The sequence below is a fragment of the Ochotona princeps genome, chromosome 8 (genome assembly GCF_030435755.1).
Source record: "Ochotona princeps isolate mOchPri1 chromosome 8, mOchPri1.hap1, whole genome shotgun sequence".
In the NCBI taxonomy this organism is placed as follows: domain Eukaryota; kingdom Metazoa; phylum Chordata; class Mammalia; order Lagomorpha; family Ochotonidae; genus Ochotona; species Ochotona princeps.
In genome coordinates, this window is record NC_080839.1 from 1,295,358 (window position 1) to 1,317,222 (window position 21,865).

The window sequence follows — 21,865 nt, forward strand, 5'->3', positions numbered from 1 at the left end:
GTTGGCGAAATGGACAGCAGGCAGGCTTGGGGCACAGGAGACGCTGGCTGAAACAGCAAGTCCTTTCAGCAGTGGTGTACGAGCTGCCTGAGCAGGGCAAGTTCATGGAGCCTCAGGTGGGCGAGGAGCCTGTTAGGGGCACTGGGTGGCTTGCAGAGCTTACCTGGTTCTGCTACAGCAAGCAGAACAACCTGCCGGGGTGTGTGTGGGGGGGGTGGATGCGGTGGATTGCAGGCAGAATTTGCCTGACCCGGGAGTGGCAGGCATAGTGGGAAGGCTAGAGGCTCCGGGATCATCGACCTAGTCCCTGAAGCTCTGGAGCACTCAGCAGGCAGGCTAGGGGAGCGTGAGCTCCACTGACGCTGGCCTGATCCTGGAGTGCCATCCTGATGGATGCTAGAGATGCAGGGTGAGCAGGCAGATTGATTCAGTTTGCCATCAGCAACCTGTGGAGCAGAGGGCCAGGAAGACTGGAAGTTCTTGCAGTAGGGAACAGGGCAGGAGTGCCTGGAGTGCCTGGAGTGCCTGGAGCAGGGGGCATAGTGATGGGAACCCCAGGGCCAGTGGCTAGCCCAGCATACCCGACCCAAGGAGAGGCTGTGTGAGTGAACAGGATCGTCGCCCAGCTCGCCTGCACTAGAGCTGTGACCGGGCAGACATGCTACAGGTTCATAAGGGAAGGGGGAAAAGAGGCGCATGGCCAAGGCCGCTGGGCCCTGGAGTGACAGGCATGTCTACCGGGTTCACCTATTTTTCTAAGGGGTGGCTGTGGCCAAGCCAACCTGGCCCTAGAGCAGCATGTGGGGTGTCAGGGTAGGCTGAGAAGTGATGTTAGCGACTTTGGCAAAACTGCCCTGGCCCAAGAGGGGTGCAGCAGCGGCTGTGAGCACTTGGGGCGCTGGCCATGACCACCTGGCCGTGTTGCAGATGGCTTGTGGGAGGGGTCATTGTAGAGACTCACTGTGGGCCAGCACAGCCCAGCTGGGCCTAGAAGGGCTGGCAGGTGGGTTAGGATTGTTGGGGATCTAGGCACAAGCTCTTTTAGCCTAGAGTGGCATGCAGGGACAGCAACCTAGAAGTGAGCCGCTCAGCTGCTGAGCAAGCCTGCACATGCAGTGACTGGCATGGTCACTGGGGGTTGAAGTTGCTGGCACCTTCCAGGGGAAACCAGCTACCAGGACAGTGGCACCGGCAGAGACAGCCTTGCATCAAAAAGAGGCAGAGGCTGTGGTGAAAATCATTCACTTGACTGCTGCTTATTTGTTTTCAAAGGTTTATTTATTTATTTTTATGACAAAGTCAGATATACAGAGAGGAGGAGAGACAGAGAGGAAGATCTTCCATCTGATGATTCATTCCCAAAGTGAGAGCAACAGACAGTGTTGTGCTGATCCGAAGCCAGGAGCCAGGAACCTCTCCTGGGTCTCCCACGTGGGTGCAGGTCCCAAGGCATTGGGCCATCCTCAACTGCTTTCCCAGCCCACAAGCAGGGAGCTGGATGGGAAGTGGAGCTGCTGGGATTAGAACCGGCACCCATATGGGATCCCGGGGCATTCAAGGTGAGGACTTTAGCCGCTAGGCCATGCTGCTGGGCCCTAAATGTATTTTTAAAAAAGATTTATTTACTTACTATTAGAGGCTCAGATTTCAGAGATAATAAGAAACATGGAGGAAGGTCTTTCATCTGCTGGTTCACTCCCCAAGTGGCAGCCTCCACTGGAGCTGAGATGATCCAATGCCAGGAGCCAGGAGCCTTCACCAGGTTTCCCACATGAGTACAGGGTCCCAAGGCTTTGGGCCATCTTCTACTGCTTTCCCAGGCCACAAGCAGGAAGGTGGAAGCGAAGTGGAGCAGCTGGGACATGAACTGGCACCCATATGGGATCTCAGCATGTGCAAGGAAAGGACATTTGCACTTGGCTACCACAACTTGCCTAAAAACTATTTTTACAAGTGCTAATTCCAAAATTTATCTTGTTACAGAAGTTAAATAAAGTGCCAGAATTGGAAGCTTTTGAATTTCTGAGTGCCTGTCAAGAATGCCTTGATGGCATAAATTATCTGATTGCAACAGTATCTGTTTACATAATAGGGTACAGATCAGATTCTCCTCCTGTCTCTGTATCTTACTTAGCAATAAAAATAAACTAAATCTTTTACAAAAAAGCAAATAATTGTATTTAATCACGAACAAACATTGTCCATAGGTCATAAGAGGCTAGTTATTCTTATTTTTATATTTAGACAATGTTTATCTCAGTTAAATAAAAAATGTTTAAAGATTTATTTATTTTTTATAGCAAAGTCAGATATACAGAGAGGAGAAGATTTGTCTGAAGATTCTCTCCACAAGTGACCGCAATGACTGGAGCTGCACCAGTCGAAGCCAGGAGCCAGAAACTTCTTCCAGGTCTCACACATGGGTGCAGGGTCCCAAGGCTTTGGGCCATCGTCAGCTGCATTCACAGGCCACAAGCAGGAAGCTGAATGGGAAGTGGGGTTTCCAGGATTAGACCCGGTGTCCATATGGAGTCCTAGCGGATTTTAGGTGAGAAGTTTAGCCCCTAGACCAATATGCCAGGGCCTAAATCAAAATTGAAGGTGTAGTAATCTCTGGTTGAATATTCATTGCTTTTGGAGGGCTCTGCTCTAGCAAGTTACTGGACAAGTTTTCAAAGTAACGTTTTGATTTGTTTTGTTTGCCAGTAGATGTTACTTAGCTTGTCCTGTACCCCATCCCTCTGGATTAGGCGTGGGTGTGGGTGAAACATACAAAAGAGAAAAGAAAATGCTTAAATCTTGTAAAAACTGCAGTTTCAAGCAGAGGAAGAGCGAGGAGGAGGGGGAGAAGTGGTTGTGGCCGCTCAGATTCTCAGTGAGGAAAGCTAGCTAGGGAACTTCAGACAGAGGAGGGTGAAGGAAGGAGTGGGTTGTGGGAAGTAGGTGGAGCACAATGTCACTTAGAAGAGAGAGGGTGGAGGGAAATATTGATTATTGATCAGATTGTATAATATTGCTTTACAGGCAGTTGGCTTATGCTGTAGGCACAAGGACATCCCAAGTGGCTGCAACGGCCAGAGCTGAGCTGATCCTAACCCAGGAGCTAGGAACTTCTTCCGAGTCTCCCATGCATGTAAGAGTTCTTATGCTACGGACCATGCTCCACTGTTTTTCCAGGCCACAAGGAGGGAGCTGGATGGGAAGTTGGGCCACCAGGACAGGAACCATTGCTCAAAAGGGATCCTTGCTACTGTAAGGTGAGGACTTTTAGCCACTAAGCTGCTGTGTCATGCCCAAATGATAGATTTCTTTTTTTTTTTAATTATTTATTATTTAACTTCATTAAGATAGATTTCTATAATGACAAACTGCAAGGATGAGCACAGGTCGCATTCATGTGAGGTGTTGAAACTTCCGATGACCTATAGTCCCAGGACCAAGGTCAGAGTTATACACATCCAGGCCCAGCTCCAGACATGTAGGGTTCGAGACATGAGAAGGCAGACAAGGCTTGTGAAAGTTCATAAAACACAGCATGAATTACAGAACATGTCACATAAACCTGCACAGTAGGTGGGGATCCATTTATAGTCTCAAGTTTGTATTGCATATAGTGAAAATCAGCCATTGTTGTAATCCATTAACAAAATTATCAAAAATTAGGGGTCTGGCATGATGGCTCAGTGGCTAAATCCTCAGCTGGCATGTGCTGGGATCCTATATGTGCACCAGTTCGTGGCCTAGCTGCTCCACTTCTCAAACAGCTCCCTGCTGAGGCCTGAGAAGGCAGTAGATGATGTCACAGAGTCTTGGGACCCTGCACACACATGGAATAACTGGATGAGGCTCCTGGCTTCAGATCAACTCGGGTCTGGCTGTTGTGTCCACTTGTGAAGGGAGCGAGCTGATTCTAGTCTTTTCTCTCTGTCTCTCCTTCTGTGTGTAAATTTGTTTTTCCAATAAATAAATAAACACAAAAATAAATTAGTGAAAGTCATTAAGAAGGAAATGGCATGTAAACAATAAATTTCAGGAATATAAACAATTCTTCATAAAACTTGTAATCTTTCACGAGATTATGAGAGGATTTTCTGAAATACTTAGGTGTAAGATGTTTTAAAACAGGGCCTGTGGTAGTAGCCTAGTGGTCTAGCCCCTTGCCTTGCGCGTGCCGGGATTGCATTTGGGCACCAGTTCCAATCCCAGTAGCCCTGCTTCCCATCCAGCTCCCCGCTTGTGGCTAGGAAAGCTGTTAAGGATGGTCCAAAGACACGAGACCCTGTATCCACGTGGAAACTGGGAAGAGGCTCTAGGCTCCTGGCTTCAGACTGGCACAACTCTGGCCATTGTGCCCACTTAGAGAGTGAATCAGCAGAAGGAAGATCTTCTCTGACTCTACTCCTCTTGTATATCCGACTTTCCAACAATAATTTTTAATAATCCTTACAAGAGATATGTTATAAAACAAAAACCAAAAGCCACACATTATGGAAACCAAGTAACAGATATAAATATATACTGCATAACACAGGAAATATACATATAATTTTAATTACGGGCCCTGCGACGTGGCCTAGCGGCTAAAGTCCTCACCTTGAACGCCCCGGGATCCCATATGGGCACTGGTTCTAATCCTGGCAGCGCCACTTCCCATCCAGCTCCCTGCTTGTGGCCTGGGAAAGCAGTTGAGGACGGCCCAATGCCTTGGGCCCCTGCACCTGCGTGGGAGACCCGGGAGAGGTTCCTGGTCCCGGCATCGAATTGGCGCGTACCAGCCCATTGCGGCTCACTTGGGGAGTGAAACATCGCATGGAAGATCTTCCTCTCTGTCTCTCCTCCTCTCTGTATATCCGGCTTTCCAATAATGATAATAAAAAATCTTTTAAAAAAATATTAATTACATATATCACTCACTGCTGGTTTTATTTTGCTAGATTGAATCTGGACAAGCCCCCTTCTCTCTGTGTCTGTCACACATTGTTGTGAATGTGTAACCTGGAAATTAAACCCAGAAAGGAAATTGTAGCAGAATGATCAAGGTTTTTTTTGGTAAGATTTATTTATTTTATTGGAAAAGCAGATGTACACAGAGAGGAGAGACAGAGAGGAAGGTCTTGCATCCGATGATTCACTTCCCAAGTAGCCCTAAGGGCCAGTATTGTGCCAATCCGAAGCCAATAGCCAGGAATTAGTTTCCGGGTCTCCCTCACATGTGCAGATTCTCAAGGCTTTGGGCCATCCTTGACTGCTTTCGCAGGCCACAAGCAGGGAGCTGGATGGGAAGTGGAGCTGCCGGGATTAGAACCAGCCCCCATAAGGGATCCCGGGGCGTTCAAGGAGAGGACACTAACCATTGCACTATCGTGCTGGGCCCAATGGTCAAGTTTTAAGTTGCAAAACTATCAATGTACAATAATGGCCCTAGTGGAAAACCAAATTTAAACAGAGCAGAGAATAAAGCAGGATTTCTGGGTAGGAGATCAACATACAGAAAATAATTACTATGTGCTAATAAGAAAAAGATATGGAACACTATGAAAATAAAAACAAAAGACAAATGACAATCCAGGCAAATGGGAAGGTCTGTTCAATACATGCTGTTGGGACAACTGGTTAATAGCCTGCAGAAACAAAAAGATAGATCCACATCTCTCACCATACACTAAGATCAGATCCAAATGGATAACAGATCTAAACCTACATCCAGAAACCTTCAAACTTTTGGAAGAAAATGTTGGAAAACACTGCAACACTTAGGGGTAGGCCCTCACTTCCTAAAAAAGACTCCAAATGCAGTAGAAATCAAGACCAAAATAAATAATTGGGACCTCATCAAACTAAAAAGCTCTGTACAGCTAGAGAAACAATCAACAAAGTAAAAAAGCAACCCACAGAATGGGAGAAGATCTTCGCACACGACATAGGTGATAGAGGGCTGATCTCCAGAATATACAAAGAGTTACAAGACAACCAAAATGTCGAAACAAACAAGCCACTCAAGAAATGGGCATGGGAAATGGGCAAACACTTCACAAAGGAACAAACCCAAATGGCAAATAAACATGAAAAAATGCTCAAGTTCCCTGGCAATAAGGGAAATCCAAATTAAAACATCAATGAGGTACCACCTAACGCTAGTAAGACTGGCCCACATGAATAAAAGCACCAACAACACTTGTTGGCGAGGTTGCGGGAAAAAGGGATCCCTACTCCACTGCTGGTGGGGCTACAGGCTGGTACAGCCTCTATGAAAATCAGTATGGAGAATATTGAAACAACTCAAATTCAACATACCGTATGATTCAGCAATAGCACTCTTAGGAATATATCCAGAACAATTGTTTTATGAGAAACCAACATGCACTCCTATGCTCATAGCAGCACAATCAGTAATTGCAAAAACATGGAAGCAACCAAAATGCCCATCAACAGAGGATTGGATAAGAAAGCTATGGTTCATCTACTCCATGGAATACTACTCAGCTATTAAAAAAAACAAAATGCAGTTCTTTGTGGCCAAATGGGCCAAACTGGAAACCATAATGCTAAGGGAAATGAGCCAATCCCAAAAGGTTAAATACCACATGTTTGCCCTAATTTAAGATGATGTGATGTTATGTATAACATGTTATGTTATGAATGTTATATGTTGTGTATAAACTAAAATTGAAGTGTAGGTGAGGTGGTCACAGAAGGTGGCTGGGAACTCGCATTTACTTTTAACATATTGGTTACTCATTACTATGTCAATTGATTTCATAATGACGTAAATTTTTGCTGATGGTATGTTGGAGCTTTCAATTGACTGGGATGATACTCTGCTGGCTCTGTCCTCAAATCAGAGAGGGTATACCTAAGAAGCCGTTGAACTTGACTGGATAATAAGATGCTGGACTCTATGTTTGGTATATGCTTGCAATGGGGGAATCTCAACTGAACTTGAACTGTGGTTATGCAACAAGGTGGAGGAATCCACCATGGTGGGAGGGTTTGGGGAAGGGTGGGGAAAAGGCAAGTACCTATGTAACTGTGTCACATAATAGAATGTAATTAATGAAGTAAAAATAATAAATTATTAAAAACAAAAGTTACCAGAATACTCGGAAAAGGTTCCAGAAAATGAGGTAAATGTTTTTTCTTTTGGAACAAAAGAATCTTTTAATCAATTGGACTTTAAAATGTTCATAAAAAAAATAAGTATTATGAAAAGTTCTGCATAATTTCTTTTGTACAAAAATAAACTTATTTTTCCATTCAAAAAAAACCAAAAAATAAATAAAAACACAAACCAGGAAATGAACATGAGCAGCAGAAATGAGATTGGAAAGATTAATTTATGTATTTTCAAGCATAGTCCAGTTGGGCATTTTAAAAGTTTGAATGAACTAATGGAAAAAAAGGAAATGCAAAGAAAAAAAAGTCCCACAATCTCTTGAACATTCAGTGAGGTGCATTTGAGACACCTGAGATCTGTTTCTGGGTTTCCAGACTTGAACCTGAAGCAGAGAGGAAAGGAGAGGCCAGGAGGTGGACTAATGTGAGAGGCGACAGCGGCCCCTGGTGTTGCAAGGCTCAACCTGCAAGAGAGGAGGCCCCTTCCAGCCTGAGGTGAAGCCCCACCCTCCATCCCCTTTAATCCCCCTCCCTCCAGAATCCTACCTGAGTGCCCTTTGTGACTGTGATTGGTTGCGCATTGTGACGTCATGCATAGTCAAGGTCTGTCCAATCAGGCGCGTCCAGGTAGCCCTGTGGCAGCAGGCGGGAGGTTGTTGTGGGCGCCGCCATAGCCGCGTTGCTGGTTGTGCTGGTGGAGAGGCGCAGGTGGCTGAGCCAGTGCTGCCCTGTGAGCTCCCTCCCCGCAGGAGCCTCTGCAGGACCCCTGACTCATCAGAAGCTGGGAAGGGTGAGTGTGTGAGAGCATCTCCTGAGGCCCCGGAGCGGGCGGGCGGGGGCCAGGAGGGGGACCTTGGGGTCCTCACTCTGCAGCACTGACCTTGAACACTAGGCCTCCCAGTTGAACCCATTGTGCAGTGAGGAGGGGGGAGTGCCTGGGACAGTTCGACCTTTCGGTTGGGCAGGGTTTCCTTTTTATTGTTTAGAGGTCTTGATTTGAGCCACAGCATCTGAAGCCCCCAGCTCAGGCCTCAGTGAAGCTCCTCCTAAGGGTCTGGGGCAGTTTTCTTGTTGCTGACACCAGAGCAGCACAGACTCCAGCAGTTAGAACCAACAGCCTTGTTTTCCTCCGAGTTTTGCTGCAAGGTTGAGGGGCAGCATGTGGTGCTGGCGCTGTGCTTGGCAGAGGCCTGGGGTGGCACAGCGACCTTGTAGACAAGCTATTTGAAAAACTCCTTTGTCATTTTAAGTCTCGGTCTCTTTGATCCTCCATCCCCAAAGGTGAACAAGTCCGAATACTGTCTGATAATTGATGTTTGTGATTTCTTAAACTGATATTTTTAAGTGATATGGTAAATAGATCTTTAAAAAGTCTTTGTTTCTTTTCTTTCTTTCTTTTTTTAATCTTTTATTTGTTTATGTTCAAGTGAGAGTTCAAGTAAGAGAAAGGCCCAGGCCCCTTGACTTACTTGCTAAAGGTCTTGCCTTGAGCGCCCTGGGATCCCATTTGGCGCCGCTTCTAATCCTTTCAGCCCTGCTTCCCATCCAGCTCCGTGCCTGTGGCCTGGGAAAGTAGTTATGGTCAGCCCAAGGCCTTGGGACCCTGCACTCCCATGGGAGACCCAGAAGAGCCCCTGGCTCCTAACTTCAGATTAGCACAGTGCCGGCAGTTGTAGCCACTTGCAGTGAATCAGCAGACAGCAGATATTTCTGTCTGTCCTACTCTCTATATATATCTGTCTTTGTAATAAAAATAAATGAATGTTAAAAAAAAAAAAGACAAAAAGATCTTCTACCCGCTAGCTCACTACACAGGTGGCTAAAATAACCAGTGTTGGACCAAACTGAGACCAATAGCCTGCAGTTTCCTCCAGGCCGTGCATGTGGGTGATCAGGGCCCAGGCACTTGGATGATCTTCCACTGCTTTTCCCAGGAGATGAACAGAGAGCTGGGGTGGAAGTGGAACAGCTCATTCCATATGGGATGCTGGTGTTGCAGTTGGCAGCTTTACATATTATACCACAATTCTGGCCTTTGCTTTAATTTTTGATATGATAACAGTACCTGTGTTGCTTTTCATTTCTCATGTTCAAATTCATTGCAATTGTTTTGAATGTAGGACAATATTATGTCAACAGAGTGGGGATAAATTCTGATGGTGTATGAAGCATGGATAGGGTAGAATGTTTGCAGTCTAACATTTCCTCCATGTACATTATTTTGTGTTTCTCTAGGATTTGGTTTGACTTTATCTTCATGTAGTGTTAACTGAGATCTCTAATCACATTGCTAAGTAGCAGTTCCCACTGACTGAGTAGTTGCCCTGTTGTATTAACTCATACTCACTACTGTCAGTCGGTGTGTATTTTCCTTTGTTCTTCTATGAGATGTTCCTTCATATAATATGATGCTGTATTTAGAATTATTGGGAAGAAGCATGTGTTCCTCAAAATTGTGTGTGAAAACCTGCACCAAACATCCATGCCATTTTTTTTAAAGATTTATTCATTTTTATTACAAAGTCAGATATACAGAGAGGAGAGACAGAGAGGGAGATCTTCCTGTCCGATGATTCACTCCCCAAGTGACCCGCAATGACTGGTGCTGTGTTGATCCAAAGCTGGTAACCTGGAACCTCTTCCGGGTCTCCCATGTGGGTGCAGGGTCCCAAAGTCTTGGGCCATCCTCGACTGCTTTCCCAGGCCATAAGCAGGGAGCTGGATGGAAAGGAGCTGCTTGGATTAGAACTGGCGCCCATTTGGGATCCCGGCATGTTCAAGGCGAGGACTTTAGCCCCTAGGCCATGCCGCCGCTGGACCCCCGTGGTGGATTTGTGCACACAGAAATGATGGAATCAGGCATGGTGCTTGCATTCAAACCAGGCACTCTAGTGTTTGTTGGTTCCAAGCAGAAACGTTACCACTGTGATCAAATCCAATAGGTTTTAGAAGGTAAAAATAGCTTAAAATTGGTGGTGGTGATGTTCATAATTGAAAAATAATGAGTTCAATTTGTAAATTTTCTGGTGAGGTCTTAGGTCTTTGTTTTTTTTTTTAATTTACTTTTATTATATTGTTGACAATCTTGACATAGTTGATCAAGGTAAAAAAGTTCAGGGGCTATAGGGAAGTGGGTAACACTATTATGTCCATATTGTTTCCTTCTTGTATCTGAGGTAAAGGAGGATATTGAGGGAGAAGCCCCACCCAGTTTCCCACCCACCCCAAGTCCCGGATGTGGGGCATACTCTGAGATACTTGCTCAAGTGTTTTGCTTTTTTTCTTTTTTAATTTTATTTTTATTACAAAGTCAGATATACTGAGAGGAGGAGAGATAGAGAGGAAGTGGGGCTGCCGGGATTAGAACCAGCGGCCATAGGGGATCAAGGCGAGGACCTTAGCCACTAGGCCACGCTGCCGAGCCTGCTCAAGTGTTTTTAATAGTTCACCAGTTATGAATCGCTGACAGTTTTGCCACTCCCAGCTCGGTGAGGTTGTTGAAGAATCCACTGATTGGCATAGTCCATCATAGAGTCTTCTTTGCCAGTATTTAGCTGCCAACATAGAGCTGAGGTGGTTGATTGACTTGTTCTGTCTTCTGTCTTTTCTTGGCTAGGGTTCTGAGTCCAACAGTTCGATTGGGGAGATCTTCAAAGAAACTTTGAGGTATTCCCAGACCAGATTCTTGTATGTTCTAGCAAGCACAGGGCCCAGCACAGTCCATCACCACGATCAGCTGGTGGTTGCAATTGCTGGGTTGCTTCTGTTTTCAGTCCTGATTTCCACTGGAACCAAAGGGTGTTACAGTCCAGCCTGCTTCTGCCCAGCACACACTCGGCCCTCACATCAACCAGTGGGAGCTGCAGCCTAGTTGGAGAGACCCACAATAACCCCCACCAGGCCTGCCCCCTACCCTGGTTTGCTAGTATGTATAGCAGACTAGTCCAGTCTGTCCCACATCCCATTTGGCTCTTGTACTTGTCAATGGGTGTTAAAACTTAGTTCCACCTAACTAACTCAACCATCCAGCCCTCACAGATGTTGCTGAGTGCCTCTCTGTCTAGCCACCACAACCCCCATCCTAGTTTTCATGCTCTGCAGTGGGAGTAGCGACCCGAGAGGGAGGAACCCACTATTTCCCTCCCGGGTCTCTCTCACTTCTGGATTATGCACTCTACAGGTGATTCTGTTATTTGATTTGAGAGAATTAGCCCCCCAGTGCCAGCTTCTGCCAGCTGATGCTGTGACTAACCCCAAACAACCCTCACCCACTCTGATTTATGCTTGCACCAATAGGAACAATCAGTCCAGCCTGACTTTTCCCTGATTTAGTCCACATGAGGCTCACAGGTGTTGTAGCCCTGCCTAGTCTAGTCTGCCCCCATCCCAACCCACACTCTCCAGTGGGGGTAGCTGTCTGGTGAGGGGACCAGCCCTTTAACCCCCCCACTGGCTCTGCTCCTTCTCTTCCTGGTTCTCACGCATGTTGGTTGGGTGCTGCAGTCATATCCACTACAGGCAACCTCACCCTGGCATTCCTTGTTGTGCACTGGTATTTGGCGCAACCAAACCTGGCTCAACCCACACTCTGTTCTGGTGTTCGGATTTGCCAGTGGATGACATGAACTGATTCAGCCTGGTCTGCCCCTGACCCATGCCAAATGTATGCCAGTGGGAAACTTTCCATAGCTTGTTCTGGGCTGTTTCCTATCATGCTTCTTGCGCTTACGTGCAGGGACTGTGTCCTGCCAGAGGAGTTGCCCAGGATCCTCCTTCAGAATCCCTGCCAATGCCAGATTTTGCTCATACCAGGGGGTCCGTGAGCCAGCCCTACTCAGTTCACCTCCTGTCCTAGTAGGAACAGTGGCTTTTCTTGGCTGGCCTTCAACCCATTCTGGTTCTTGTTGTTGGATGTTTCAGCCCAGCCATGGCTCGTCCATACCCACATACAGCTCACACATGGCTCAGAAGGGAGTTGAGACCCAGCCTAGTCAGTTCCACATCTACCCTGGTTCTCCAGGACACCAGACAATGTTGGGATCTGACCTGGCCTGGTGCATCCTCTCCCAGTCCACACTAGTGCCATGGGAGACTACAACTGTTTCCTAGTTAGAACATAACCCCCAATCCAGCACATGCACCCCTTGGTGGGAACCTCAACCCAGTTATTAGGGTCTCCCCTTAGTTCCCCAGTGGGCCTGTTCCTGGCTGTAGATCACACGCCTGCCAGTGTTTGCTCTGACTCATCTTGTCACAGTCCCTCACTTGTCTTGGCCTCTGCCTTAGACACTGTGGCTTAGCGTCCTTAACTCACGTAGACCAGTAGGTGCAAGATCCTAGCTTGGCATGACCTGAGTTGCATCCTGGTCTCTAGTTTCACTTGTAGGCTAAGGTTTGCTCAGTCTTGCCCAGTACATCCTATTCCATTACCAATTGACACATTAGCCAACTGTTGGAGCTACTTTGTTCAGCTTGTCCAACCCCCAAGTCTGGACCACATGTTCATCAGTGGGAGCTATGACTCGCCAAGGGAGTTTCCCAAGTTCCTCCACTTAATCCACTCCCAGAACCAGTTCTCATACATGCCAATGGGTTTTCTTCCAGTGTCCGACGCAGTCTGGCCTTCCATTTGGCCTTATATGAGCTGGTGAATGTTGCAACCCGGTCCACCCCACACCCTATTCAGGATGCACATTCGGGTGCTGCTGCCTTGAGCAGTCCAGACTGTTGCGAGTTCCTTTACCTGTGATTGATGGCAGGCTCCTTCATCACACCCAGCTTAGTCCAAAACCACCCAAACTCTTGGGCTTACCAGTGGGGCTAGAATTTCCACAGGGTGTGACCCACACATCCTGTACAGAATCTACTCCCAGCTATGGTTCTCGAGTGCTAGTTAATGTTATGGCCCTGCCTAATGTGACCAGTCTCCTGATCCATCATCATGTCAGGTCAAAGGATATCCTGTTGGACAAGCCCCAAGCCTTGGCTTTTTCATGAATTGGTGTTCACCAACCAGCATTGTTAAGTGATTACAATTTCTTCAGAGGAAGAGTTATTGCCATTGGGAATCTTTAGGTTTGACTCAGATCTCAGAAGCACAGTGGGATCAACCTGGAGCTACCTAAGCAACGGTTCTGACAACAGCACAAAATGGTGCCCTGGACACCCGGGCACAGCTCACTATGTGGCATGGTGGCTGAATTTGGGATCTGAGCAGGACACCCCATCCTGGAGTCCAGCAACAGCCTTCCAGCTGCTGGAAGTTTAAACCTCCAGGCCCAAGGTTGTGCCCTTCCCCAATCCCATTCACCTCCCAATGCGAGGGGGTAGGTTGGCCCTGGACCTATCCAGTCATGGAGACCTCCTCCCTTGGTGTACTCATCCCGATGGAAGCAGCCCCGAAACCAGGCAGGCCCGGGGACAGCTCACCACTTGCACATGGTGGCTGGAGTCAGAATCCGAGCAGGACACCCCATCCTGGAGCCCACCAACAGCCTCCTGGCTGCTGGAAGTTTAAACCTCCAGGCCCAGAGTTCTTAGGTGTTTTTTAACACGTAAAAGGATGCAATAAATCATTTCAGAATGTCCAAGTTTATTTTACTATGTCAAACTCCAATCCACATTGGATGTGATTTTCCTGTATGGGGTATTTTGCATTTGAATATGAATGTAACCATTAGGGATGGTCACACATCAGTGACATAAATTACAGTGATTGTTTCAGCTCTAGAGTTTTTGGGGAAAGGGAATATTAGTGTGCCTGTCTTTTGAAGGATAGGTTGTTAAATGAATTAATAAAAAATAAAAAAAAAAATTACAATCAGGGCCCGGCATGCTGACCTAGAGGCATTTGGGTATCAGATATGATCTACCCAAAACAGCAGCCCAGCTTCCTGTATCATGACATTCACTCATTCAAATCTAATGTTTTCTCTCGCTGTTGCCATAATGTAACTGTTTCATGAGGTAAAATAAAAGATTTCTTAAACTATGTTGCTGTCATATTTATGGATGTCCTATGGGCTGAGGCAAATGAAATGTCAAAGTCAAGTGTTGTTGAGGGTTTAGGAACTGGAAAGTGTCATTGAATACTGAGGAATTTTCTTTTGGAACAATTACTAAGAAACTCTAGATTAAATATTCTATTCAATTTTCATATATAGTTATTCACAAAATTACTTTGAATGTAGAAACATTGAAGTACTTAATACCATGCAGTTATTTTTCAGAAGCATGCATTTCAATGACAAAATGGTTTTTTCTATGGTATTATGTAATGTGAGCAATACTAGCTGAAAAAATAAGTTAGTGCTTAGCAGTAATATTATGGTTTTTTTTATTTTGCTAAAAATTTTCATTGGAAAGTCAGATTTACAGTAGCAGAGACAGAAAGATCTTCCATCTGCTGCCTCACTCCCCAGGTCACCACAGTGGCCGGAGCTGAGCCAAAGCAGAAGCTAGGAATAGAGCGTCTGGTGAGTCTCCCATATAATGCAGGCTCACAAGGTATTCTGTCCTTGACTGCTTTCACAGGCCACAAGCAGGGTGCTTGATGGGAAATAGAGCAGCCAGGATATAAACCAGCATCCATATGGGATCCCTGTATGTGCAAGGTGAGGAGTTTAGTCACTAGGCTACAGTGCCAGTCCCAGTCACATTAGTTTTAAAGAAGTAGCAATTGTTTGCATTGACCTGATGGTTACTTGACTTTAATCACTGCCAATTATTGAAATTATTGATACTATTTCATGGATGCCTTTTTGGCACTTGTAAGCCACTATTCTTGCCCAGGATAGCTGATGGATTTTATTTCTCCAGCCACTGTGTCTGCCTCCAAGTTAATGTTGCTTAGCACAGTGGGAACCACTGAAGAGGCTAGGAACAATCAAGACCAATGCATAACTCCCTGTCTCCACCTTCTCTTGCAGGTGTAGCCCTGCAGCCTGCTACATGCTTCCCAGGCTGGAGAACACCAACACACCTTCAGTAAGTTGTTTGTTTACTTCTCAGCTTGCTTTACCTTGTACTTGAGGAGTATGATGATAGTTTTTAAGCTAAAATGAAAAACATGTGAGAGAAAGAAGGTAAAATTTTGATAACTAAACATTGGAACTGTCAAAGCTGATTGAAACTTCCTCTCCAGGTTTTCTGTTTTAAATATATATATTTAAAGATTTATATATTCTTTAAAAAGATTTATTTATTTTTATTACAAAGTCAGATATAAAGAGAGGAGGAGAGACAGAGAGGAAGATCCTCCATTTCCAGGTGTACTGAAATGGCCCGTGCTGCACTAAAATGAAGCCAGGAGCCCAAATACTCTTCTGGGTCCTCTACATGGGTGCAGGGTCCCAAGGGTTTGGGCCATGCTTGACTGCTTTCCCAGGCCAGGAGCAGTGAGCTGGATGGGAAGTGTAGCTGCTGGGATCAGAACTAGCATCCATATGGAATCCTGACATGTTCAAGGTGAGAACTATAGCCGCTAGATGACTGCAATTTGCCCTGAGATATATTGACAATAAATTGACAGCACTATTACAATGAGTAAAACAGTGTAAGGGAGTGTCAGCATGGTGGGCTGAATGTATTGCCATATTCTCCATGTGCAGCTGAATATGCTGTTCACTGCTCCATTGAAGCCACTGAGGAGGCCTGGCTCTGACAAATACCCTCCATGATCAGTCCATGGAACCTGCAGTTCTCTCCATGGTTGGAGTTCTGAATCCAGTGATTCAGTTGGGGGGATCCCCAAAGAAACTTGATCTGATGTGATCCCAGACCTGCTTCTTTTGTGTGCATGCCAACAGAGGGTCCAGAACATTCAATCACCTAAATCAGCTTATGCACATGTTGGTGGTTGATATTGCTGGATCAAATCTGTCTCCAGCCCTCTCTTCTATACAAACCAATGAGTGTTGCAGTCTATCATGGGCTCTCTCCCATTCCTGGATCTCGCACTCTGCAGGTGTTTCTGTAGTTTTACTTGAAAGAGTTTCCCTCCTCCAGAACCATCATCTGCTAGGTGATGCTGTGGCAAAGCCCATCCAACCCAACCCTCACCCACTCTGGCTTATGCACATACCAGTAGGTACAGTCTGCCCACCTTGGATTTTCCATGTTCCACTAAACATGCAGGCCAACAGATGTTATATCGCTGCCCAAAGTAGTGTACCCAAGTACCAGCTCTCACATTCACCATTGGGTGTAGTGGCTCAGTGGGGGAGCTCCTTGCAGCCCCCTACTGGGTTTGCCTGCTTTCCCATGGGTCTCATTTGTGATGGTTATGTGCTGTGGCCGAGTCTGGCGTAGCGTAGTTCACCTTGGCATTTGCCATTGAGTACTACAGTGTGTCCTGGCTCAGCTTGCCCCCAGTTCAAGCTCACCTAGGTGGGAGCTACAGCTTAGCCAGTCCAACCAGCTGCCAGTCCGATCCCTAATGTGAATTGTGTGGTGTTGCGGCCCAACTCAGCATGATCCACATACCATTCTGGCTCTCAGATTTGCCAGTGGGTGATATGAACTGGCCCAGCCTGGTTTGCCCCAGACCTGAGCCAAAGGTATGCCCTTGGGTACCATAACCTGGCCTGGTCTAGGCTGCTCCCTGTCATGGTTCTTGCTCTCACCTGCAGGGACTGTGTCCCAACAGAGGAAATCCACAAGCTCCTCCTTCAGAACTTATCCCAATGCCAGATCAGTGGGATCATGATCCAGCCCTACTTTGTCCAACTCCTGTCTTAGCTGGAAGAGTGGCCTTTCCTGATTGTCATTCAATCCATCCTGTTTTTTTTCTGTTGGGTATTTCAGCCCAGCCCAGGATTGTCCACACCCAGACACAGTTCATACATAGCTCAGCAGTGAGAGATATAGCCTAGTCAATCCTACATTAAGCCTTGTTCTCATGAGCACCAGTGGGTGCTAGAGTCTAGTCCAGTTTGGCACACATTAGACTTAGTCCACACTTGTGCCAAATAAATTGCAGCCATGTAAGAACCCCTACTCTGGCCCTCACACTTACCAGTAGGAACCACAACCTAGTCAGGGTATACCCTTAGTTCCCCAGCCAGGCCTGTTCACAGTCATAGATCTTGCTTTTTGCAATGGTTTCTCTGACCCAGCTTGGCATAGTCCCTCACCTGTCTTGGCCTTTGCTTTCAAGTGCTGGAGCCGGGGCAGTCCCAGCACTTGCTGGTGGGTACTGTAACCTGGACCTGCTCAGTCTGTTCCCATCCCTAGCCCATGAACACTTTTAGGTGTGACATCCTAGCTGGAATGACCCGTGCTCCAGCCTGGTTTCTGCACTTGCTGGTGAGTTAAGATTTGCTTGGCCCTGCCTGATCTGCCCCTTTGCACTGCCAGCCCACACGTTTGCCAACAGGTGGAGCTAACATGCTCACCTGCCCACCTTGCTTGATCCCCAGAAGTGGATCATGTGCTCACCAGCAGGAGCTATGACCCAGCAAGAGAGTTTCCCAAGTTCTTTCATTCTGCCTACTCCCAGACCCAGATCTCACTCATGCCATTGCCCGGCATAGCCTGCCTCTCCATCTTGGCCTTGTAAGAGTTTATGAATGTTCTTGCCCAGGCTACTGCACACCTTCTTTTAGGATGCATATTCTGGTGCTGTAGCTTGGACATTCTCAGTGTCAGTACCCGTGAATGTTGACAGATTCTATGGTCACACCTAGCTCAACCCATCACCCTCCCAGCTCTTGAGCTAACCAGTTGGACTTGCATTTCCACAGGTTTAGGCCCACATATCCCCCACAGAATCTACCCCTGGATCTGATTCTCTCTCATGCTGATGTCATGGCCCTGCCTAACCAGACCCATTCCTGTTCCAACATTCAGTCAGGCAGTGGAATCTAGCCTTGTCTGACAGATCCCCAGCCCTAACTTTTGCATGGACTAGCATGTGGTGGTCAGCAATATTCTTTACTAAGAATCCCTACTCAGGGCTCTCATATGGGCTGGTGTATCAGTCTGACCTATGCCGTACTTCTAGTCTCTCCCCTGCAAACTACCATGTCTCAGGCCCCTCATTTTCCTGCAAGCGCATTGGCCCTGTCACTGGGTGTCCCTCAGGATTCAGTTCTTACCTATATGTACAGTGAACTTATCCATGAATGTCCCTAGGTAACAATTCCACACCCCAAGACTCTAAAGCTCGCCCCTGGGTGAAGCTAGCAGGTGAAGCCTGCTGCCAGTTGGTGCTTTGGCTACCAACAAGCCCAGGATTCAGCACTTGGCATCAATGGCTATTGCTAGTGCTCCAAGTATTGGGTCCAGGCTGATTCAGGTACCCCTGGCAGCCACCATGCTGCTGCAGCTCCATTAACACAGTCCTGATGTCCCTCCAACATATCTTAAAAAAATAAAGAAAAGAAAAGGAGAAAAAGAATGTGCAGCTATGATGACACACTGATATAGTTAACACATATTTGGCATTAGCCAGGCCCAGGATGCCCACCAGCTCTTAGCTGATTTTCTCCCACCTGTGTAACACTTACCTAGGTACAGTGTAAAAAGACAGCTGCCTAGAGCTGGGATGTTTAACATCTTTTTAACAGATTTTAGTGTAAAGGGATGATTCTGATTTCTAAAAAAAAAAAAAATCCAGTGGAGTTTGATCAACCTGTATTTGAATAATATCATAGAGTACAATGTTTTATTTAATTATATGCACAGCATCAGCTGAGTAAACCAGGTGCCCAGGCTTTCCGTGTGTGTGTGTGTGTGTGTGTGTGTGTGTGTGTGTGTGTGTGTGTGTTTACAGCAGACAGGGTCCTCCGTTCCAGTTGCCTTATCATTGTGAACTGCAGTCACCATGCGCTGGGAAGGAACACTGGATCTTGTTCCTTCTGTTTCTCTTTGCTACCTTTCTACCTCCTTCCTAGCCCTGGTCTTCACTCTTACCAACCCGTAGCAATCACAATTCTAAGTTTGCAGCTATTTTTTAACATTTGTATATGATAACATGTTAGTTTTTTCTACATTTGCCTTATTTTATTTCACTACATCCATGTTCATCTATTTGGTAACAAATAAGAATTTGTTGTTTTTAATGACTGAATGCAGTCTCTTGGCATTCATTAGGTTTCACTATAATAACATCGGATGAACAAATGATATCTAGATTCAAAAGTAATTTATTATCTTGTTTAGTATACTCATTTAGTATATATTTGTGCCTTTTACTTCCTTGTCTACTTTATTTGTGTGAATATTACATAACAATAAAAAGTAGTCATTCTAATTTGGTTACGTATCTTAGAGGAAATGCTTTTGGTTTTTTGGTGTTCAGTTGTGTAATGGCTATAGGTTTGTTATCTATAGATACTATTTTATTGAGACCTATTTCTGTGTACCTCAACTGAGGTATATTTGGATATATTTATATATTTGTAGATTTCCTCAACTTACATAAATGTTATTACAAAATAAATGTAGAAATTCATTGAGTGCTTTCTATAAGATAATTTTAATGATGCTTGTCCATCTTGTTTATGTGAAATATTTGGTTGTTGATTTTCATTTATTGGCCCATTTTCTACATTCTTTAGGTGCACCGTGGCTATTGTATGTGAGCTTATTGATGTGATGTCTCATTTATTTTATATGTATAATAGGAATGTTTTTATTAAAGATTTTATTTATTGTAAAATCAGATATATAGAGTGGAGGAGAGAATTAGATTAAAACCTTAGGTCTCATGGTTTCCTCCCCAAATGGGGAAGCCTGGGCTGCTGGATTCTAACCGGTGACCATATGGGATCCTGGTGCATGCAATACAAGGACTTTAGCAACAAGGCCACCGCACTGGGCCCTATGATAAGACTTTTACATCTATTTTATCAGATGTGTTTGTCTATGACTTTTCAATGGTTTTGAACTAGATTTTTGGACTATAAGCAATTATTTCAGAAGAAGCATTAAGTAAATATATAGAGAACTAATTGTACAGCAATGGAGATTGGACTTTTACTGAGCAATTCCATCTTTTTTTCCCCTATTTTAAACGTCAGACATAGTTAAGATCGTCCTATTGCTGATTCAGTCTAGTTAAGGAATCCAGGTATTGTTAGGCTTAGCATAATTATGCTTAGCATACTTTCCTTCATCTTAATTTTATAGTAATTCTAGAAAATGTGATGTTAATTTGGTAGAATTTAGTAGTGAAGACACCTAGTGTTGACCTTTAGTTTGAAGAGATTTATTCCTGATTCACTGTTAACTGCCTGTTTCATCAAGTTTTTTGATGTCTTTTTCATTCAGTTTGTAGCCTAATGCTAAGTATCCAGAAATTAAGCCCTTTTTATGATTTATTTGTTTATAACTACAGTTGATACTCCCTAGCAATCCATTGCACATCCGTTTTTCCAGTAAAGATTTATTTTATCAGGCCTGGTGTGGTGGCCTAGCAGCTGAAGTCCTCACTTTGAACATGCTGGGATCCAATATAGCACCTGTTCTAATTTCATTGAAGCCACAGTCCATCCGCCTCCCTGCTTGTGGCCTAAAAATGCAGTCAAGGACAGCCCAAAGCCTTGGGAAACTGCACCCGTGTGGGAGACCTGGAGGAGATTCCTGGCTCCTAGCTTCAGATTGGTGCAGCGCTGGCCATTGCAACCACTTGGGGAGTGAATCATCGGACGGAAGATCTTCCTGTCTGTCTTTTCATCTCTCTGTATATCTGACTTTGCAATTTAAAAAAATTTTTGGGACCAGCGGCGTAGTCTTGCAGCTAAAGTCCTCGCCTTGAAAACCCCGGGATCCCATTTGGGCACCGGTTCTAATCCTGGCAGCTCCACTTCCCAACCAGCTCCCTGCTTGTGGCCTGGGAAAGCAGGAGAGGATGGCCCAAAGCTTTGGGAACCTGCACCCGCGTGGGAGACCTGGAAGAGGTTCCTGGTCCAGGCATCAGATTGGCACGTACCGGCCTGTTGCGACTCACTTGGGAGTGAAACATCGGATGGAAGATCTTCCTCTCTGTCTCTCCTCCTCTCTGTATATCCGGCTTTCCAATAATAATAAAATCTTAAAAAAAAAATCTTTTAAGAATTATTTTATCGATCTGCAAGGCAGAACTATAGAGAAAGAGGGAGAGTTAGAGAGATCTTCCTTCTGTTTTATCCCTCTCCAAGTGACCACAGTGGTTAAAGCAGGACCAGATTGAAGCTTCTTCCCAGTTCTCCCAGATCAGTACAGGGGATCAAGCACTTGCAGCATCCTCTGCATTCCCACACGCACTAGAAGGGAGCTGGATCAGAAATAAAGCAGCTGGGCCTCCACAGTGGGCAAAGTCCTGGCCTTGCGCATGCTGGGATTCCATATAGGTGCTGGTTTTAATTCTGATGGCCACAATTCTCATCCTGCTCCCTGATTGTGGCATGGGAAACCAGGGGAGGATGGCCCAAAGCCATGGTACCCTGCATGTGTGGGAGACCTGGAAGAAGCTCCAGGCTCCTGGCTTCAATTTGGCTCAGCTTGGGCAGTTGTGGCCACTTGGGGCATGAATCAGGCAATGCATGATCATCATATCTGTCTCTCTCTTTCCCTTTTTTTTTTTTTTAAATTATCAGGCTTTCCAATAGAAGTAGATAAATGTTTATTTAAAAAAAAAATAGAAAGAGAGAGGGAAAAAAATGCAGCAGCCAGGACTTAAGATGGGATCTACAAGGGAAGAATATATCCCAAGCAGTGGCAGAACTCACTTTGTCCAGACAGCCCTGATCCACTGTACTTCTGTGATATC

At 45.6% G+C, this 21,865-nt stretch overlaps 1 protein-coding gene across 1 annotated transcript in view; it reads left to right on the forward strand.

Annotated features, from left to right (window-relative positions):
* Nucleotides 1-7,726: 7,726 nt before the first annotated feature.
* The window catches only part of LOC101524850 (zinc finger protein 569-like), a 103,126-nt gene continuing 88,987 nt past the window's right edge, over nt 7,727-21,865 (forward strand). Inside the window, exons 1-2 of the mRNA XM_058668262.1 lie at nt 7,727-7,903; nt 15,042-15,099. Coding sequence (XP_058524245.1) covers nt 15,064-15,099 — 36 coding nt within the window. The 5' untranslated portion in view covers nt 7,727-7,903; nt 15,042-15,063. The remainder of the gene's footprint in view (nt 7,904-15,041; nt 15,100-21,865) is intronic.